Genomic DNA, 19,998 nt, shown 5'->3' on the forward strand with positions numbered 1-19,998 from the left:
GATCATTCCTTTTATGTATGTGTATCTTGTTCTTAAAGATCACCAGTGATAGAGATTCAACAGGCTTCCAACATCTTTACCATTAGAAAAGATATTCTGGGGTCTAACAAATGCTACCAATATACTGCATGCATATTAGAAAAATGTAAATTCGACAGTGAAGTGAATGGTGGATCAATGCCAATATTTGGCTAAAATATGTAGTAAAAATTTAAATAATGTTTCAACTTAATTTTTTTCATCTAGTTTCTTAAAATACCACTTTAAAGGTAATTGTATATAGAGAGAAAAACACTGCTGTTAACATTTTTCTCTGTTAAATATTTAGCAATATTTATGGCAAAGTATGATGAAGTAGAAAAATAGTATTTTTTAATATGTAGAGATAGATTTATACTTACATAGAAAACAGAATAGTATAATTGGACTATTTTAAATTATATTTGTTATTTTCAAGAAATTACAATTTTATTGTATGCCAGACTTGAACCTGTAATGTGATCTGCTGTGGAGATAAAACAAAACACAAAATGTAATTTTTCTTCTGCTTGCATGTATTAATTTCATGCATCAGTTAAGGATTCCAATTAAGTATAGATTCATGTGTCTGAGTAGTTTGACTCTTTATGTTCTAGGCTCCAGCAAGGTCTTTACTCCTGGATCTGGATTGTTAAAAACATGGTCCTCTTTATTCAGAAAACAGTAAAAATGCAGGCTGTTTTCTGAGACATCATTTAATCATCAAGTGATAATACTTTTTCAACTCCAGTTTAAAAGGGAAGTCCCTGGAATTAAAAAACATAAAAGGTTATACTACCAACTTAAATAATGTTTCTATTTCTACATGCATCATTTTGTTATTAATTAAGCCACTTCCTAGAAATCAAGGAGAATGCAGAAGGAGAGCAAGTAATAATATACAATGCCTAGACTACAATCATTGCACTGAAAGGCTATTATCTGTGTACAGTAATGGATTTATTTATACTGTAATCAGGATCAAAGGCATTTGCCTGAATGTTTCTATAGCTTTCTTAATAGCTTGATAATAGGTTCTACTCTACTGTCATACTAATTCTATTCTAGTTCTGCAGAGTGGATTAAAAATTTCATTTATTTTAAAACTGTTTGTCTGCTATGAAGTGGCTTTATGAGGCTGTCTTTCATATTACAAAATTTTAATCAGACTTTCCATTTATATTTTTTGAATGAGGAGCATGCGGGGGAGAGAAAATCTCCATAGCTTGAACAGTGCACTGTAATCACTGCTGCTTTTGTTTCAGTCTTGTTGGAGTTTAGGGTAGACTGAAATGTCCTGTCCTTTACATAATGACCGCATTTAAATCATAATACTCATCTGGTATTAGGAGGTAGGGAACGTCATTATTAAAAAGGCAGCCTGGTAGGTAGTAAAATTACCCCTTAAATGAGTTGATTTGTATGTCAGTTGTAGAAGAAAACATACAGTATCTTAGAAGGCTATTAAACTGTCATCAGTTCTGAATATACATGGGAAACCACAGGAATACTGTGTTCAGCATCCTGTTCATTCTCGCAGTGAAGAAACGGTCTTTGTCACAAAATCTCAACAAACTGTACAATAGGATCAGGCAGTCTGTATGTTAGTGGCATGTGTTTTAAAATGTGACAGACCACTATGTAGTGTTTCAAAACTATAGTTGTTTCTTATGTTTTGTTGTTAGTCTTCCTCATCGTCTATGCCTGCCATGCTAAACTTCACTCTCACTTAGTTTTCAGTGTGATTTGAAAAAAGCATTGAGAGGACTTTTGACAAGTATCAGACATGCTTCATATTTCATATTAGGATGCATTTAAAAGCTAGGGCATTGTTTTCTAATGAAGTTCATGTTGCGAGGTCAAGAGCTACTAGCCCTTTTTCTCAACAGACAGTTTTGTAACAGTAGACTTTTCTAATGAAAAGGTAATAAATATACTGAAAGCAGTGTCTCTGGCCAGCAATTCATCTAAGGCTCATTTCATTAAGGATGTTAGCAGAAATACTGGCAGCCTTCCATTCCTGTTATGAAAGTTATAGCTGCATGCATATGGTCTCTCAGACTGTCACACAAAATCTTGGCCTTTTTGTTAATTGTCTTAGTACTGGAATGCTTAAGATGGTCACTTAAGACTAGGGAGAAAGTGAATGACAGCAAATACAATTTGGATCCAATATAGTTTGGTACTTCTGTTGATACTAAATGTATTTCTTTCATAAAAGATCAGGTCAAGTTTCTCTGAGCAGTGAAGCATTCTCGGTGGTATAAGTGTAAGCAACTAAATCTGTCCAAAGTAATTTTCTGTCTAAATAATCGTTTCAGAACTTCTATCCTGGTTAGTAGCAATGATAGTGATGCGGTTATAAATGGGGTTGGGGAAAGGGGATTGACACAGATTAGTGAGGAGGGGTGCTGTAATTTTCCCTTTCAAAATAGAAACAAACTGACAACAGTAATGAATGGTACATGATCATCTTTTATTCTTTTAAAGGTTTTTATATGGCAGTGTTTTTCCCACACTAACAGTGATGATCATAAAGCTGAAATTGTTAGATACATCACAAGAAAGTAATGTTAATATTCACCTAAGTCAATTAAATCTTACCTCCATTTAAGGCACCTCCTTTATTAAAAAGGATTCTGACATTTAATTATAAATTGAACTAGCTCTCTGCAAGTACGGTAATAAAGAGTGACTAATCTGGATATTTGACATTGTGTATATTTTTTCAGAACTTTGCTGTTTCCCATCTCTTCAAAGGTATTCTTGTTTTTTGTTGGGGAAGGGGAGTGTTCTGGGCATGTGTGTACAGTCTATGGAAGTAATTCAGAGGTTTGTCAAGGTCATGGTGCATTTCCAAATTCATAAAAAGCTAACTAGTAGTGGTCCAACTTTTTATTGAAGAGAGCTTCACATTCAATATTTGTTCATAAAATCTCATTGAACGATTATCCTTTGAAAGTGAAGCACAACTAATTATATCTGAAAGTTGTTAGCATTTGTATATTGTTTGCTTTTCAATACCCAACACACACCTGCTGTTAGTCAAACTGCAGATAATAATATACACAATGCATGTCTGGGAACCTGAGTGCATGTTCACTAGAATTTCAGTTTGGATCAAAATTGTAGGGGGCTTGCGGGGGTTGGCAGGAGGTTTAAGGAAATTTTCCAATAATCCCTATTTAGTTTTGGTTCTTATTGTAAGTACTTCATTCCTTTTGCGTAAAACTCCTCTGGAAAGGGTGCTCCAGCTACTTATTGGTGTTTGGCTCCTGTTATCAGACTAGAGCTGATCTGAAGTAAAATCCACAAAAATATGTATACTGTGGATATTTGGTCCTTAACACTAAGTTTTTAATTTCACAGATCAGTTTTTGTAGTGCTGTGCTATGTCGTTTATGAAACAAACAACTCTTCCTTCTGTCCTTTTTTTCTGTGTAGTGTCAGAAGTTGTTCTCTCCATATGAGTAAATAGTGAATGAGTACACTAGTACAAAAGACTGACGGTGTTGTATCACGACAGCCAGGATGAAGAGCAAGTTCATCCTACAGCTGTACATGTATCACAGATTTCTCTGCCTTTCGGATGTCCTTAACTGATCTTCCTAAGCTTTAACCGTGGGCACATTTCTGGCAGCATCAATGTCCCATTTGCATCAGCATTTACTGCAGAAGGGGATCTCGTCCAGTGCCCAGCAACTGCCACTCTCCAGAGCTTTAAAGGAAGAGTTGTGGTGATTGTAGGAAATGTAGTGAAGAACACAGCTGCTGTAAGTATATTGCTATAAAATACATGTTGAGACTTAGAAATACATCAGTGTCATTAGTACAGACAGTAGTAATTAAATGCTAGCGTCTGGATAATTCAGATTAGTAACTGTGTATGATGACAGGACTTGGGGGTTTTTTTTTGTTTATTTCTGCTTCTAGACAAAAACATTTTTCTTGAAGTGATCAACAGCTGAGGAAGTTGATATTTTGAAATTATGTAACGTGACCTTTTTCGGCTTTAAAGTCTTTATTTTGGCATGTTATAGAAGTGACATCAGCACTTCTAATGTGCATCAGATCTAGTTTTCAGAACTCACTTGGGTGTACTTTCTGTGCTGTTAGGAAGCACACAAGGTAAGTAGGGTGAGGACAGGTATGTTATGAAGTCCAAAGGAAATAAGATATAATTCATATTCCTGCTAAAAAACCCCAATGTATTGATTAGGTTTTTTAGAATCATCTAGCTCATGCAGTTGTGCTCAGTGGGGAATAGTTCCTATGGAGAATGGTAACTTTCATATGATACTTTTATTGTCAGTGCATTTAACTAGACAGGGACAATATTCAGACTTGCCTGTTCCTTTTATAACTAAATATTGGGTGGTGTTGTGAACAAGCAGGATAACAAGTAGAAGCATTTCTCTCACCATTTTTACTCTCAGGTGAAGGAAAGTTACCTTTTTTTTTTTTTTTGTTATTTAAAAATAGACACATTCTTAGGTATGGTGTACCTTAAGTTCACCACAGTTTATTTATTCAGAGGGCATGAACTGTAAGACAAGGAGAGTTGTGGATCACTAAAAGGTCTTCATGTAGTGGACAACAGAAGCATCAGCACAACAAATGTTGGAGTTTTTAATACATACAGGAAGTTGTAAGTAGTGTGAGAAATCCGTTTCATTAACCTGTGTTTCATCATTTAGAAAATTAACTTGTGATATGTATCATCTCTTAAATAGTAACAGTGATGGCATAAAAGACACCGTACAGCATATCTCACATAGCTTTAGTGAGTGAGTACGTAGGTTTGTGCATGAGATCTGAGTAAGTCCATGATAAATATTTCAACATTAAAGCAATCAACTTGAATAATCACAATTGCTCACTAAATGCTGAATGCATAAATCCCCTCCTCAAAGGAACAAATGCGAAATGCATAAAATGCTAAGAGCGAGATGGACCTGATTTAAATGTTTTACACGTTTGATGGTGGGTTATGCAGCTTCTTTCAACAATTACATTTTAAATCACTGAACATCCTAATTTATCTTAGAGCCTAAGTGTTTGTTCACTAACATCCTGAAGAAACGGAACAGGAAAAAGTGCTTTGATATTCACTAATGAGCGTTGTTATGGGAGATATCCCACATACTACCAAGTCATTTTCTGGGACTTGTTTTCCAGGACCTGTCAGAAATGTTTTATCTAAAACAGAGGAACGCTATAGGTACTCTGTTTAAACCAACATGAAGAAACAATCGTGTCTGACAAAAGGAAATGACGAGTCTTTACAGTGTAGCTTGTGGGTTACGCCATAGCTAAAATACAGTTTTCTCCTGCAGGGTAGTGGCACTCCTTATGCAAACTTAGATTTTGTTTTGGCTTTTGAATGTTTTGTTAAATGAAAATTGAATGTTTCCTTTGCGGTGCAGCTATAGAAAACTTGCAGTGTGCTTAGTAAGTGCAAGTACTTCTGTTGTGTACGAGGGTGCTGCCTTATCCACAAACCCAGACTTTCTGTAACTGAGACATTGTTTACATGGAATTGTCAATATTATAGCTTTCCATAAAAGATATATGTTGCTTTGCCTCTTGATTTGCTTTTAGAATTCTTGAAAATCTAACTAGAGAGTGTAGAGTTTTAAATGACAACAAAACACTGGATTGACCAGTTTGACTACAGATTAATTAAATATTGGGGCCTAAATACTGATAGGGACTCACCACCTCTATCACACCCTTAGAGTACATATAAAACCAGCCTCAATTTGACTGGTGATAACATTTAGAATGCCTTTCTTTTGTGGATTAGTTTTTAAGACAAATTTCAGTTTTACTCTGCATGGCTACGTAGAACCGTCAGCCACTATTCATGAATTTAAGCAATTCAAAACTATGTAGCTTGAGGCTTAACAAGAACAATAGCTATTATTTTTTGAATTTTACTAGGTAATTGAATCATATGAAAAAATGCAAAAATGAATGCATGGAAACAAAACCAATTACATCCAAAGAAATATTATAAGGTGTTCAGCTTCAAATGTATTTTTTCTAAACAAAGTTATGTATTTCCAGCTGAAAAGGAATGAGCCACAAATTATACCCTCCATCGTAAAGGAGAATGTTTCAGAAGTGTTCACTGATACTTACTACTTTAAAAATATGGAGATTGGCACTGTTAGATGATGTTTGGTTTAAACTTATGCAGGACTGAGAGAGGTGGGGGGTAAGTGTGAAAAAACACTGATTATTTATGGGGCTATTTGTAATTAGAAGGTTGAATCTTTCAATTGCTTTTTGTATTAGTGCCTACATGGCATCATTTAAATAAATTTTTACAAAAAGAAGCAAAGTTAAGTGTACTCAACAGACATGTAGAAAATGCATTTTTCCCCTTTTCATACTTATTTTCTGTTTCTATCTTTTGTATTTGATGTGGTGCCAGATGATAAAACATCTAAACTGGAAAGAAAATGCTGTCTAGAACTTGATAGGTGAGAGGGAAAAATGAAAACAGCACTGTTCCAGCAGGAGGCAAAGGAAGACAGCAGTGCGGCAGACTTCAGTATAGCTCTGGCTCTAGTTGAACACTTCCTTAAAACAGAATTAAAACAGAATAATTCTGCTTGTTAATCCATTTAATTTACCCTAAAACTCAAATGAATAGATTGGGTGATGTGCAAGAGCATTACTGAATGTGCCATTAGCAGCATAATAGTATAGTGAAGAGGCGTTTGCACTGGGCATTGTGTGGTGGTGCTTGGCTCGCACTTCTTTGCAGTATATTCCTTCTTTTAGGTTGGTTCTCACTTTGTGACAGCCTTTCTTCTCCTAGGAGATTCTGGGCATTTGTTACCAGAGCAAATACTTGTTTGTCTCTGAAAAGAGCAGGAAACATCTACGTGAAAGGCATTATGCTGGAGTTAATGAACCAGATTCTATTTTGATTTTTAACTTTTAAATATGTTAAGTGGTGCCATCTCTTTAACTGAATTAAATTCCCCTTTCCCCCATCCACTGATAGATAAGTACCTTGTAAATTCTAGTATGGACAGGGGATCATTACAGTTGGGAGTATAGTAGTTAAATAGGCAAGGAGTGCTCAACTGTAGCTGCTTTTTTAGTGCATGGCAAACAGCATGTGTCCTGATTTTTGTCACTTTCAGTCAGAGATACAGCAAGTGAAAAGATGGATCATAGTTATGCATATGTAGGAACAGGATTGGTTTGGGTCTTTTTTTGAAAGGGTGACATTACTGCTTCATCTCCCTTCGTTTAACTTTGAGGTGCTAAGGCATTACCTGTTTCCGTTTCAAGCTTTTCATCTAGATTAATGCAATGATGACTGGAATTAGAAGAGAAATACCTTACCTGATATTAAGTCATGCTCCAGCAACTCAGTTTTGACAGTGACATGCTTCTACTTGCGTGGTGTGGTCGTTTAGTATATATGTGCTTTATTGTCAGTTAAATGCTAGAACAGAATAAAGTATACAGGATACTTTCATCTATCTAATAATTAGCAACTCGTTTATTTCCCTGTCTTAATAGCAGGGAAATAAATTCTAAATTGTAACTTCTGATTGTTACATTGATTATTTTTTTTTTTAATCTAGATAAATTATGCTGCTATAAATACATTGTCTAGACAACTTCTACAAGTTACTGAAGCAAGGTAGTCATTCTTACTGCATCACAGTAACAAACAGATAAAATATATGAATTATCTCCAAAGCAAAGGCAAACAGTCCTGATTTTCCACAAGATCTTTCTGTCTCTTTTCAGGGCAAGAGGGAGAGGGTTAAGTTTGAGATTCTTTTTATACCAGGTATTCCTATTCTGAAAAAAAAAATACTTTTTCCTGTATGAAAGTAACATTTTTTTCTCTCAGCCCGCTATCAAAGATCCATTTACTCTCATATGAAGGCTGAGACACATAAGCAAAAATGTCCAGTTACCACTGAATTCCTGTGATTTTTGTTGTCATCTTCCTCAGGCCTTTTAAAAAGGCCTTGCCAGAGAAGCAAGTCACTGCATGTTGAAGCTGGTTTCTTGTTATAAACCTGTCTTAAAAACACAAATGGATACCCATAAAACTTGATAGGGTGATCTGAAGATTAGGTGTTATATAGAATATTAAAGGGCAGATGTGTTCATGCTTCTAAAGATGGGTACAATTAGAAGGGGCTAATGAAACTTCTAGAGTGAAAGTAAATAGAAATTAGTCAATAAACTTCTTGAGGTATTTCCACTATACATCTTTTAAATTCTACATTTTCCTGTAAGTATTCTCTACGGATAAGTGATTGAACAAGTGAAGTGAAAACTAAGATATTTTCTCTTTGCAGGGATGGAGAGGCTCCTTATGATTGCCAGACTGTCTTTTATTCATGTTTGGTTTTTTGAGGCATCACCCTCCCATCTGCATTCAGACTCAGCCTATTGGAATCATCAGGTGCCTCTTTGTTGCTTTTAAAGAGGAAGAGATTAAGCTTGTATTTTTAAGAGGCTGAAAGGCTTAGTTAATCGGCAACAATCTTTCTGTTTGTATCTCTACCCAAGACATAGTGAAGTCTTTCTTATTCTGTAAAATCTGTATTATTTAGTGCTTTTTATTATTGTAACATGCATGCAAGTTTTCCTTCATTGACAGAAAGATAACCCAACTGCTGTCGCTAGTACATTGCTCTTCACATGGCCCAAAAAAGACACTTGGGCTGCCAACCAGGAGTTATGTTATGCTGTTGTAATTCTGCCATTGTCAGTGGCTTTGGTTAGTTTGCACTGAAGGGGTCAAGTATAGCAGAGATGACCTAAATATTCTCCCTTTCCAGCTAGATATGAAAGAGGAAAGAGAGAAAATGAAAGTTGGAGAGGCTCAGGATCAGAATTTGGTTGTTCCTTTTCCTCTTCTGAAGTAGGTGCCAAGGAAAGCAGGCTATTTCTAAAACTCCAAATAAGTTCTGTTCTTTAATTTTCACTGAGACAAGTGGTTATGGTAGATCTTATGTGAGATCTGTAAGGACAGGAACGATGGGAGATGGTGAATCTGAATCCCGGAGTGCTGCTGATAGGCTCCACAGTTTCCTTCAAGTCTTCCAGTCAGTCTTGGCTGTGGTTTTGCTGTGGGCTGCACCTCTGAAAGAGCACTCTTGTCCTTTCATGAGTATGCATGGCTTAGGCTGTATCACTTTGTACACTCAGGACTCCTGCGTTATAACACAGAATTACCACTTTCTGAGGCTGTTTTTCAGTTCTGAGACAGTGTTTTATGTTTCCTGCTATTCCAGTTGGGACAATCTGAAATAGTGATAGCTTAAATAGAGATAGTAAGGAACTAATAAATGTGTGTTATAGGTCCAGGAGATTGCCAGCTAGAATGGTGTTGACAAATTTGGCAATTCCAGTATCCAGACTGCTTGTCTGGGGCAGATGCTGTTTTGCTCTTCTCTAAACTGTATCTAAATTGGCTTTTGAAGAGGACTGACAGACTGCTACAGGAGGGAATATGTCCATTTTTGGGGAGGTCCAAGGAATTTGTCCTCGAGTTTAAGAAGAAATGGGACAAAACTGGCAGCGAAGGCATGCCCTCAGTAATACCTGAGAGCTGGTACTTTCTGTATGGATCTGCCAGAGGCTTTCTCATCAGCTGTCTCTGTGGTCAAGAAAAAAAGACTCTGGGTAGCGTTAGTAAAAAGTATTGCAAATCACTAATAAAGGTTTTTCACTACCAAGTATTTCTCTGAACTTTTTTTGACATCTAGGACAATCTTTAGACTTGGAGGTGGGTAGAATATTTCAGAAAGACTCATGCTTTCTTTTTTATATTCAAGCCAACTGTTATGCATCTTTTTAAAAATACATATTTCTCTTCACTAACAGCTTTTATCTTCTGTTGAATCAAAACCAGAAGAGGTTTGCTTTTTGCATTTTAATTTTACAATCCATTTAGCTGTATTGGGTGCACTGGATATATTTTAGTATAAATTAGCTGTGTTAAAACAGCTAAATCTCTGCAATTGAGTTTTCATTTTCAAGTGCTCGGTCTCAGCTGGGTTTGTTTTTTAATATATCATTTCTAAGTGGAGAACTAAAAATGCAGATGTTTGTAAGTTATTACTTGAAGTTTGAGTGTTTACTCTTACTTTCATTCTCAGTAACGTTTATTCTGAAACCAGCTATTAAATACCTGTTTGTGTAGGTTTATTTTCAAATATTTGCATGTAAGTCCTTTAAGTTACTTCTATATTTTTGTACTAATGGAATGGAAAATGCTCCTTTTTGGCCAGGTCTGCATGTGATGAATTTTCCCTTGATCTTGTTAGAGTAGTAAGTCCTTCTATTTTTTTTAACCCCATCTCTCCCTTTTGTTTGCTCTTTTCCTTTCTCTCTTTTCACTCTTTTTCCTGCTTCCTCTTATTTGCTCTTCTTTACATAGTATGTGTTTGAAGAAAGTTTTACTACTTGTGTTTTGTACTTCCATTTAGTTTATGCTAATACTGTAACCATTAACTAGGCACTGTTTTTGTTGGTATGGGAGGCTTTAGGTGCCTTTCTTTCCCTTGGTATTAAAATGCTATTTAATTTATCTGAAACCCTTTAGTATAAGAAGTAGCTGACTAAAAATAATCTTGTGTGCTGGGTCTGCTTTGTGGCATATGGAAAGTGTTGTTTAAAAAGCTCTGGATTGATCACCTTGAGTATGGTGTGCTTTCACCACTGTTGACAAATGAAAAACTAATAATAATCTTGTGGCAATGGATGAATACTACAAAATCAGGCTAATATTTTTCATCCAGCTTCTAAAGTATATCTTTTTCTTCTCGCTCTTTCAGAATAGGATAATAACATTTATACCCTGGTAACATTTGTCACAGTGGTCTTTTCTGGTATTCTGGTACAGTATGTTACTCCTCTTTCCCTCCCAGCTTGCCCTTTAATTACAACCTGTCAGAAGAATGTCTGTGAAAGTGAATAATGTGTACATAGCAACCCTGAAGGCTAGCTCCAAGGCTGCTGGGAACGATGCTGCTCAAGCTGTGTTGTGTTATTAGACTCTTTGCTATAGACAGTCTGAAAATGTGATATTCCTGGTGTAATACATTCAGCATGCTTGAAAGCTGTGATTTTACTGCTTGGAACAGGGTTCTAGAAACTTTTTGATAAATGCTCCAATGTGCAGATGGTACTTAAAGGAGCAGTCCTATTATGCCATTTGTATTGAGAGCAACACCATTACAGGGTAAAGTGTTTAATATATGCCCAAATTTTGATCCAAATCTGCTGTGATCGTGTCTGTCTTGGAAAGCCTGACTTCTTGTATCTGAATGAGAGAGTATTAGCTGACTGCTTTCAAATACAGACTAAAATTTTCTGGCTGAGATATACTCACCAGGAAGGGTGGAATTGACTGATGCATTACTTAAGAGGAACAGTGTTCTCAAAGTCTTCACCAAAGCCATCACATAGTCATTAAATAAGTTAAGTTGCTACATATTTATCCTTTCATATATAATATTTGCTGTGAAAGTAGCAATAGGAAGTTCAATTTAAACACTAGATGCAGCCAGTAAAAACACAGTAACTGAACTTTCTTGGGAAGTACATCTTGAGGAAAGGCCATCTGAGTCAGAAAGGAAAAAGCTTGAAGTCTTATAGCATCCCTTTAATCCTCTACCTCAGATAAGCATAACTGTTTCCCCCAAGTAGTGTTGTTGTCTAAATGAAAACAGAAGCGTTGCAGAGGACACTGATCTGTTGGTGGTGTGGGGAGACAGATATATCTCAGAAGTAATGTCAACGCAAGCATTTGATAAATTTAAGAAAGTATAATCATCTTATAAATGACAGAGGTTCATTTCTATTTAAAATCAACCTGTATAATAAACTACCTTTATATGTTTCAAAAAATCTCTTTAAATTGTAGGTGGTTTACAGGTTACTGAGAATGATGTAACTCATTTGCTTATCTCCTCACCATGTTCTCTTCTGTCTTAAGAGCATATTTGTAATTTAGGTTATTTAGTAGACTACAAATTATTTATTCAGATGTCTGTTATTAAACTTTTTGTTGACACTTTATGATAACATTTATAAAGAAAATAAAGCCCCTGTGTAAAGTCCAAGGTGACAGTTTCTGCTGTAGAAAGTCTGTGGCATTAATTCATAAGAGCACCCAGGGAGGGGGTGGGGGGGAAATGCAATGCATGAAATATTGTTCTTTTTGGATCACTGATATTTTTTTCAACTTTTTAAGAAACATTAAATTTTTTATCTTTCTTAATTTCTTGGATTTAAGTTACTGATATTTGAACAGAAATGAAGGTCATGTTAGGGAGGAAGTTTATGTAGCTATTTCAGATAGTCATTCCTCTCATGTACCTCTATCAGTTCACATGCCAGAAATAATGCTTTCATGTGTTTTGAAAATACTAGCTTCATACAGTATATTTTGGCAGGGAAAGATACCAGGTAGTGTTGGAACACTTCAGAAACATGGTGAATAAGTTCACGTTCTTGTCTGACAGGCAGACTCCTCTGTCTGAAGGCACAAACATGTACTGAGGAACAGAACTATAAAAAGTCAAAGCTTTAATTAGGAAGACTGCAGTGCTAGTAAGATGAGTACTTCTAAATCTAGTCTTAATCAAAATTTACTGTTTCTACTTTCAGTGACATAATGTGGGAAGGCAGAAAGTAAAACTAGTAATGTCTTTAATCAGATCAAATCCTATTACCCTGTGAGTTCAAACTTCACTCTTCTCTTCTTTGCAGATGGGAGACAGGTGTATGTGCAAAGCTTTTGGAGGATGATATTTAGAGTTCAGTGGCAGCTCTCAGCTTATGGCAATGTATATGCATCTGGGTTCCTGACTTGCAGTTATTTCCCACAGTAGTGTGGTACCAATAGTAGTACATGCCATGCTCACTGGATTTTCCCTGGCTGGATGTTCAGATGCAGTATTTTGAGCTGTATTTGCAGCCTTTCTCACTGAAGCCATGTAGACAACTGTGACAGTTCTGTGACAATGTAAAAAAAAAAAAAAAAATTCTGTTGATGTTGTGGTATATCATCTTGTCTGCTCTGTGCTTTTTGCCTATCACTTGCTAACAGTTACAGATTCTGCAGTGCTTCCTTTCTGCAGTGCTGTAAGAAGCAAGACATTCCTCACTATAAGGTTATAAAGGAACCTCTTGTCATATGCAGTGAAGAAAATTTATTTCCAGCTATATCTTGGTTACTAAAGCAGTTCTAAAATACAGTGGGACACCGGCCTTAATGCTCAAACCCTAAATACAAAGCATTTGTATCTTGTTTGCATCTTTTATTTTCAGATTGCATGGAATGGTAGTTTTGTTATGACTAGAACATCTGAAAACTTGAAGCATAGTTTACAGTTTATTATCAGAAGTGTAAAATTATCAGTAGACAGGGAGTTGAGCGTCTCTGCTGACACATGGGACACTGTACTTAGCAAATAACATGCTGCTTCCTGTCAGTCTGAGCACTTGTTGCTATTTTTCATTTCTGCCAGTTATGAGCAGCATTGATGTCCAAGACAGAGCACTATCCATTAGTCACAGGTGGAGAGCACTGTGAGGTGACAGATATGTACATATGAAGTAGAGATGTCTGGTAGGAGTATTTCCCTAGGAATATATAGTGGGTTTGTAGCTCATGGTATGCACAGCTGAGTGCTATTTTTGACAAAGAGAAATATCTTTGTGTCTGTTTTACTATGCACCACATCTTTATGGACTGTGATTATAGAGTGAGGTAGTTGGACTCTTCTAGTGATATCTCTGTGTGTATTACACGACTGCTGCAGCAGAGGTTATCTAAAAGCATGGCATTTACTTTTCTCATGAAAACTGGCATCCACATATGGTCTAACTTTACTGTTAGCTGTTTTGATTGCGAGACTGTGAGGATTTTTTTACTTGGTCCTTTGAATCCTGTGCTGACTGACCCAAACTAATGGGGGAAGAGATGACTGAACTTATTTTTAGTCTTCCTTAGGCAAGTACCCAAAACAAACACAACAGCCCAAATGTCCTGACCAATCCACTGTGGCCTCTTATTCTGCCTCAGCAAGTCCTCAGTGGTTACAGATCACGTTCTACTTATTCCTTGGTTAAATCCATCCTGGGACACAGAGGAAGGGACATAGCTGTGTTTGTCACATAAGTGGACAGAAATTAATTCCTTGAATATATAAAATACCTTCAGTGTGAAGCAATTCTGGCTATGGAAGGAGTTTAAAACTTTGCTACTATGAACTTTTACCTGTTAAACAGATTATTTCAGGACCTGTACTTGATCAAGTAATCATGTAGTACATCTCATACTGCCTTAGTATCTGCTATACTGTCAAAGGTAGTTAGAATGAATGTAAATGTAAAAAGAAGTCCCATATACTAAGCTTGGATGGGGAGTTGGTAATTTAGTTGTTTCTGTAAAGTTAGTTATTCAGACATCGTGCTTGCACTGGGTTCTGGAATAGTATCACAAATCATTTTAAAGGATCAAAAAGATAATTATGAGTGTTTTACATAGCCTATTTTGAAGCACTCTGATTTTACAACTGGTACTAATTTGTCAATCAATTATAAAGCAACAATCTGAAAGACTGAGATGGTGGGGCAGTCTCTCACAGCTATTGGAAATAAGGTAAAACTATTGGAGTTTCTCTTGGCTTAATCCATTTTGGTAGTTTGCTTTTTAATGTATTGGAGTCATCATTTAAAAGGCAAGTTTAGGTTTAAACACAAAATATTGTTCCTTTGGTTTTGGTTTTTGATACATAATTTTACTGTTTTGATTTTTTTTTACTCATTATTATTTTTTTGATACACAAGGTATTGTTCCTTCATCAGTGTAGCAACTTCATGAAAAATTGCTACACAGAAACTGACAACTCCTGTGTTTGGTTTATAGAATGAATTAACTGGTGAGAGAGGCTTTCAAGGACTTGGGAGGGGTGGGGGTTGTTGGTTATGTGCTTGCAGTGTGTAACCTATGGGGAGGTACGGAGGGGCGAGAGTGCAGCTGCTAGACCCCAAATTCATATCTGACATCTGTGAAATCAAGTCACATTGGACAAGTTTAATAGGTAAGCAAATGACTATATCATCAAACTGTGATGCTTGTACGCTTGTGAAACTACAGAAAACCAGCTGGGAGTTAGGTTAATGCAGAGAAGAAAATCTGTTATTTCATGCTTTCAGAGGGGTTCCAGTGATTATTCTGAGATTAAGTAATCCTGTCAGAATGAGGTAAAATCCTGCCTAAGCAGAGATAAATAAAGTTCAGGGCTATCAGTGTGACACTTTCATGACCACAAAATTCATCCCAGCTGTTTCAACAGACAGGCCTGGTTTCCTGCGTTGGACTAGTTGGTGCAAAGAACAAACTTCTAGGGTCCAATATTATTTTTTCTTTTGTTTAACTTGCCTTACTTAAAGTTACTTCGATTTGAGGACTATAATATGCAGTGTGCTAATGATATATCTGTTTCAGTTTGCAGCTCATCTAGTGAAAAATAAATACCCAAGGGTCTGCATCCTAGATGGAGGAATCAACAAGATCAAGCCAACTGGTCTCCTCACTGTTCCTTCTCCACAAATTTAAGTGACTGTAAATATTCAGGACAATCTGTCTGAATAGGGAAGTCTTACCATAGAACATGGATATGGATATTCCAAATCAAAGGGCATTATGGTGTCTTCACAAGCTATCCTGATGATCAATGTCTTACCATGAAGATCTAGAGCACGGGAGCTTTGCATTTATTCTTTAACATAGAGCTTCAGTTGGAACAGATAAAAACTGTGAGGCTTCCAAGTTGTCCAAGACACATCTTTCAGCATTGATGTAGTGCACAACTGGTTGAACAACAAAAAGAGTAACTCACTGGGTATCATTTAACTATTTCTGTGGAACAAAATAAACAGGCACTTGATGGCTCTAAGCTACACTTAAATAGATTATTTTTCTCAAAAGTATTTTACTGTGAATATTGACAGTTACAAGCTGAAACTGTACCCTGTGTATATCCTGTGAAAAAGTGTGTTCTCTGATATTTTAAAGAGTAATTGCTGTATCTTGTGACCTAATTTCTTTTTGAGAAAGCGTTTTTTCATCTGGATTGGAAATAAAAATGAGTCCCAGACTGGAAGTTACCATAAGAGCTGCTGCTGACTCAATCCAATCTGTATCATATCCTGAGGAAGTGGAGAAAGCCTACTCCTCTCTGGAGATGTTAACATTCTCTTTCCTTAAACATGTCAAACAACAATTTCTGAAACAATTATATTTACCAGCAAGGAAGGCTTTTGACAATAATGTGTCTTCTGACTATAGATCAGTTATTCCACAATTATATAATAGTGATTTTCCATTTTAAAAGCTCATGCCTTAAAAAGAAACATTGCAATTTTAATTTGCATATGAAAACATTCTAAAATAACCACTCTTGAGTTGGAGTTGCACAGTTGTCTTTGGTTCTATACTCTTTCAGCTAGTGGTGTCATTTTTTTTTTAAGTCCTGTTTCTTAAACATGAACTTTAAAACTGACAGATAGAGACCTTGCAGATTGATACAGCAAACCTGTTTCAAAACTAAATGGAATGCGAGTGATGTAGATCAGTGGCTTCCACAAAGGGTATAAGGCGACTGTGCACTATAGATGTGGAAATTACTTTACAATAAGAAGCCAAAAGTATCGAAAGCACCAACAGAAACAGAGATTGGCATCTCTCTGTTGCTGAGAAGCTAAAAATAAATTTCATTCAGGAAAGTACCACCTTTCAGGAGATGTTAACAAATCCCCACCCGAATTTCTCCCCCTCAAAATCCTAGGTTAGCTTTGCTAGCATGTCAGGTCCATTATTCTAAAAATAATTGGGAGGGGGGAGGCTAGGAAAATAAAAGAATCTGTCTTCAATAATGCTACTTGAAAACAGTACCTTTAATCCAGGAAAACCAGTTGTGATAATGTAAGACTTACAGTATAGCTTTGAAATTAAATGGGATTTTGGAAGAATTAATTTAGAAGACAATAAACTTCTAGATTCCTCTTTCTACATTTTTAAAGTTTAAAAAACACTGGTGTGACTTGAGGCTTAATAATCACTGAAGTGCGAGGCTTAAAATGTATTTTGTAAAATTAACAAAATGACACCAAAGATCTGTTTGCCTGGTTACAATTGCATATTGGCTTGCATTGTGAATTTGACACAATGCTCTTTATAAGAGCATTGTCTGGGCCACAGCAGTTTACACAATGTCAGCTCACTGTTAGGGTAATGAGGATTTGCTCTGCATATAGTTATCAAATGCCTTAGCCGAGGATTTTATATCATGAATAGTTTTTAGTTTGGCAAGCAGAAATTTGAAGCAGCTATCTTTATTTCATTTTCTTCTGTCACAAAAGATTTCCAAAACTGAGACAGTTGAGGGGGTGGGGTGGTCACTGAGAAGGCAATGAACAGTCTTTATAAACCCAGGCAAAATGACTACTTTTTTGTGGGTGGTGGTGGTAGGTTTTGTTTTTTGTTGTTTTAGGAGGTTTGTTTGAACTGAAACCCTGAAGATGGGACTTTGTGGAAGGCATTGAAAGAGGAAGGCTTTGTTCTTGCCTGTGCAATGAACAGATTTTATCCTGATTCTTCAGAAGCTGGTCTCAAGTGCTGTGTGATGTCTCCTGAGAGGTTTAGTCTTGCCCCAGCAGTGGTTTTGAAAACCCTATTGGAAAAGTATGATGGGTGAAAAGAATATGGGGGAAGAAAGTCACATTTTAGCTCCCTTTATCTCAGCTGTGATTTATCTAAAAAAAACCCTGTGGAATTACAGCATGCTGAGATATATATGTATATGTATGGGCTTTCTTTGGTCTAAGGACAGCATAACATAGCAAAGCTTTCAAGAAGTTTTTGACTAAAAATTCAAGATGCCTGGCAGAGTAACTGAGAAAGGGATCAGAAATGAAGCATAGGGACAGATCATTGGTTTCCTCTGTTAGCAGAGGGTTTCTACAACAATCTCTGGTGAGGCCCAAGGTGCTCAGCTGACTTTAAAAATAAGTTGGAACCAAAGAGGAGCAGTGAGGTTAATAACAGTTTTCCTGATACTACAAAATCATCCACTGTCATCAGAGTTTTGCCTAGCTGCATGGAGAATGTGAAAGACCTTGTGCTACTTGGTGTCAGAGGGATTCATTATGAAAGGGGGTCCTGAGGAACAACAGTTATAACCATGTGCAACAGTGAATTTGTTGACAGATAAGGCATTGCTGCAAATGCCTAACAGCAGCCAGAAAGCCACACAGGATATTGGCGATTGTAAGGAAGGAAGTGAACAAAAGAAATTACATCATCAGATAATTAACCCATATGATACATTTTGAACACAGCACAGATGCTTTATAGTATTAAAAAAGAGACACAGGATTAGAATGGACTCAGAACAGGGTCGGAATAAGATAATGTTACTTATGTTGACTAAAACTCTTCAATTTGGAGGAAAAGGCAACTAAAATAGAACATCCCACCTTTTGCTGAAAGTACATCCTTAAAATGTGAATTTGTCACTAGAAGAGGCCATCAGTTTATAAAAATACTCCTAAAGAAGGATTAGACAGATTTGTGGAAGAGTTATATCTCTAGCTATTAACCAGATGATTTTACAGTATTCAACTCAGGAATTTCTTGACCTGTTTTTAAGAGAGGCTGGGAGCATACACCAGAGAAAGACTGCCCTGTTTCTTGCACCCTGTTTTCAAGCATTTCCCCTTCATAAGTGCATATTAGGCTATACCCCGTGTGTCAATTCAGGTGATGTTAAATATTTTATCCATCTTGAAACTTCCTTTTCCTTTTTACAAGTACTCAGAAAAGTATTGTAAGCACAGAGTATAGAATGCATTAGAGAAAATGGGATTTCATGCGTACCCAGCTACTTGTTCCATTGGGAGGAAGGGTAGGAAGTATTCTGTACCTCCTAAAAGTATTTTCATTCTTAGAGAAACAAAGTTATCTTTTTAGTAAAAATTACCTAATATTTAATGGCTTCAGCAATTAATTTTCAACTAATACAACTGGGTTTAGTATTTAAATGTCAAGTATCTATGGATTTCAGCTATAATGCAATTCAGTCTTCGCTTTCAATTTAACTGAGTAAGATTCAAAGCCTGTGTATTCCATTTGTGCATGGATGTGTTTTTGACAGAAGACTTAAAAGCTGACATTAAGTAAAAGTTTACATTATAAAGTAACGCATATTTTCCAGGAGAATTTGTGAGAGAGGATGTGTCTAAAAGCAGGAAATGTCAAAAACTGCTAAACAGTATTGAAATTTTTTCCCATGGAAATAGAACTACCTTGGAAGGTTTTGTAGCTAACAACTGGTTATGACTGCTAGTTGCTGATGTACCTTTAGTTACTACTTTAGTCAGGGTTTTTGAAACTGCCTATAAATAGGCGTGCTCTGCCTATTTATTTTAATTCATTTATGTAGGACAAGTGCTCAGTCACAAAATTAGCTTCTGTCTCCTTTTCCATAGACAAGGAAAATGCTTGCATTTTTTTGTAATTTCTCATTAAATAATTTTATCTAATTTTTGTGGTGTTTGCTCAGTTTAAGAGCACCAAAGTGCATTTACTCTGTTACCCCAGCAACTATGCCATATTGGCACTTCTTTGGTGGATCAAGCAGTTGTCAGGTTTTGCAGAGCTCTTGAAAGATTTCTGAAGGCCAGGTTTTCTGAACATGTACATTTTTAGCACCGTGGTTTGTCTAGCTGTAGTGTTCTCATTCTCTATTTTAGACTGGAGCTGAATGCTGTAAAGATCTAGTAGGAGAAAAAAGAATATTAATCTTCTATGTCTTCTACTGCTAGCAGAAAAGTGTCCTAACTAAATATTTTTCCACTGTTTGGCCTGGAAAATGCAGACTTTCCTAGTCTGTTTTTTTTCCTACCATTTAA

The 19,998-nt window shown here is 36.3% G+C and overlaps 1 protein-coding gene across 11 annotated transcripts in view; it reads left to right on the forward strand.

The window, feature by feature from the left end:
• The window catches only part of TBCK (TBC1 domain containing kinase), a 145,356-nt gene that overhangs the window by 93,410 nt on the left and 31,948 nt on the right, over positions 1-19,998 (forward strand). For 10 of the 11 annotated variants that reach the window (XR_012633594.1, XR_012633596.1, XR_012633595.1 and 7 more), the window contains one exon: positions 3,632-3,791. Coding sequence is in view for 8 of the 11 variants with exons in the window: in XM_074905479.1 (XP_074761580.1) it covers positions 3,632-3,791 (160 nt within the window). In the remaining 3 variants the exon portion in view is untranslated. Of the gene's footprint in view, positions 1-3,631; positions 3,792-15,532; positions 16,671-19,998 lie in introns of those variants that run through there. The other variant, XM_074905486.1, reaches the window with a different exon arrangement.

This window comes from Athene noctua, chromosome 4 (assembly GCF_965140245.1).
Source record: "Athene noctua chromosome 4, bAthNoc1.hap1.1, whole genome shotgun sequence".
Classification (NCBI taxonomy): domain Eukaryota; kingdom Metazoa; phylum Chordata; class Aves; order Strigiformes; family Strigidae; genus Athene; species Athene noctua.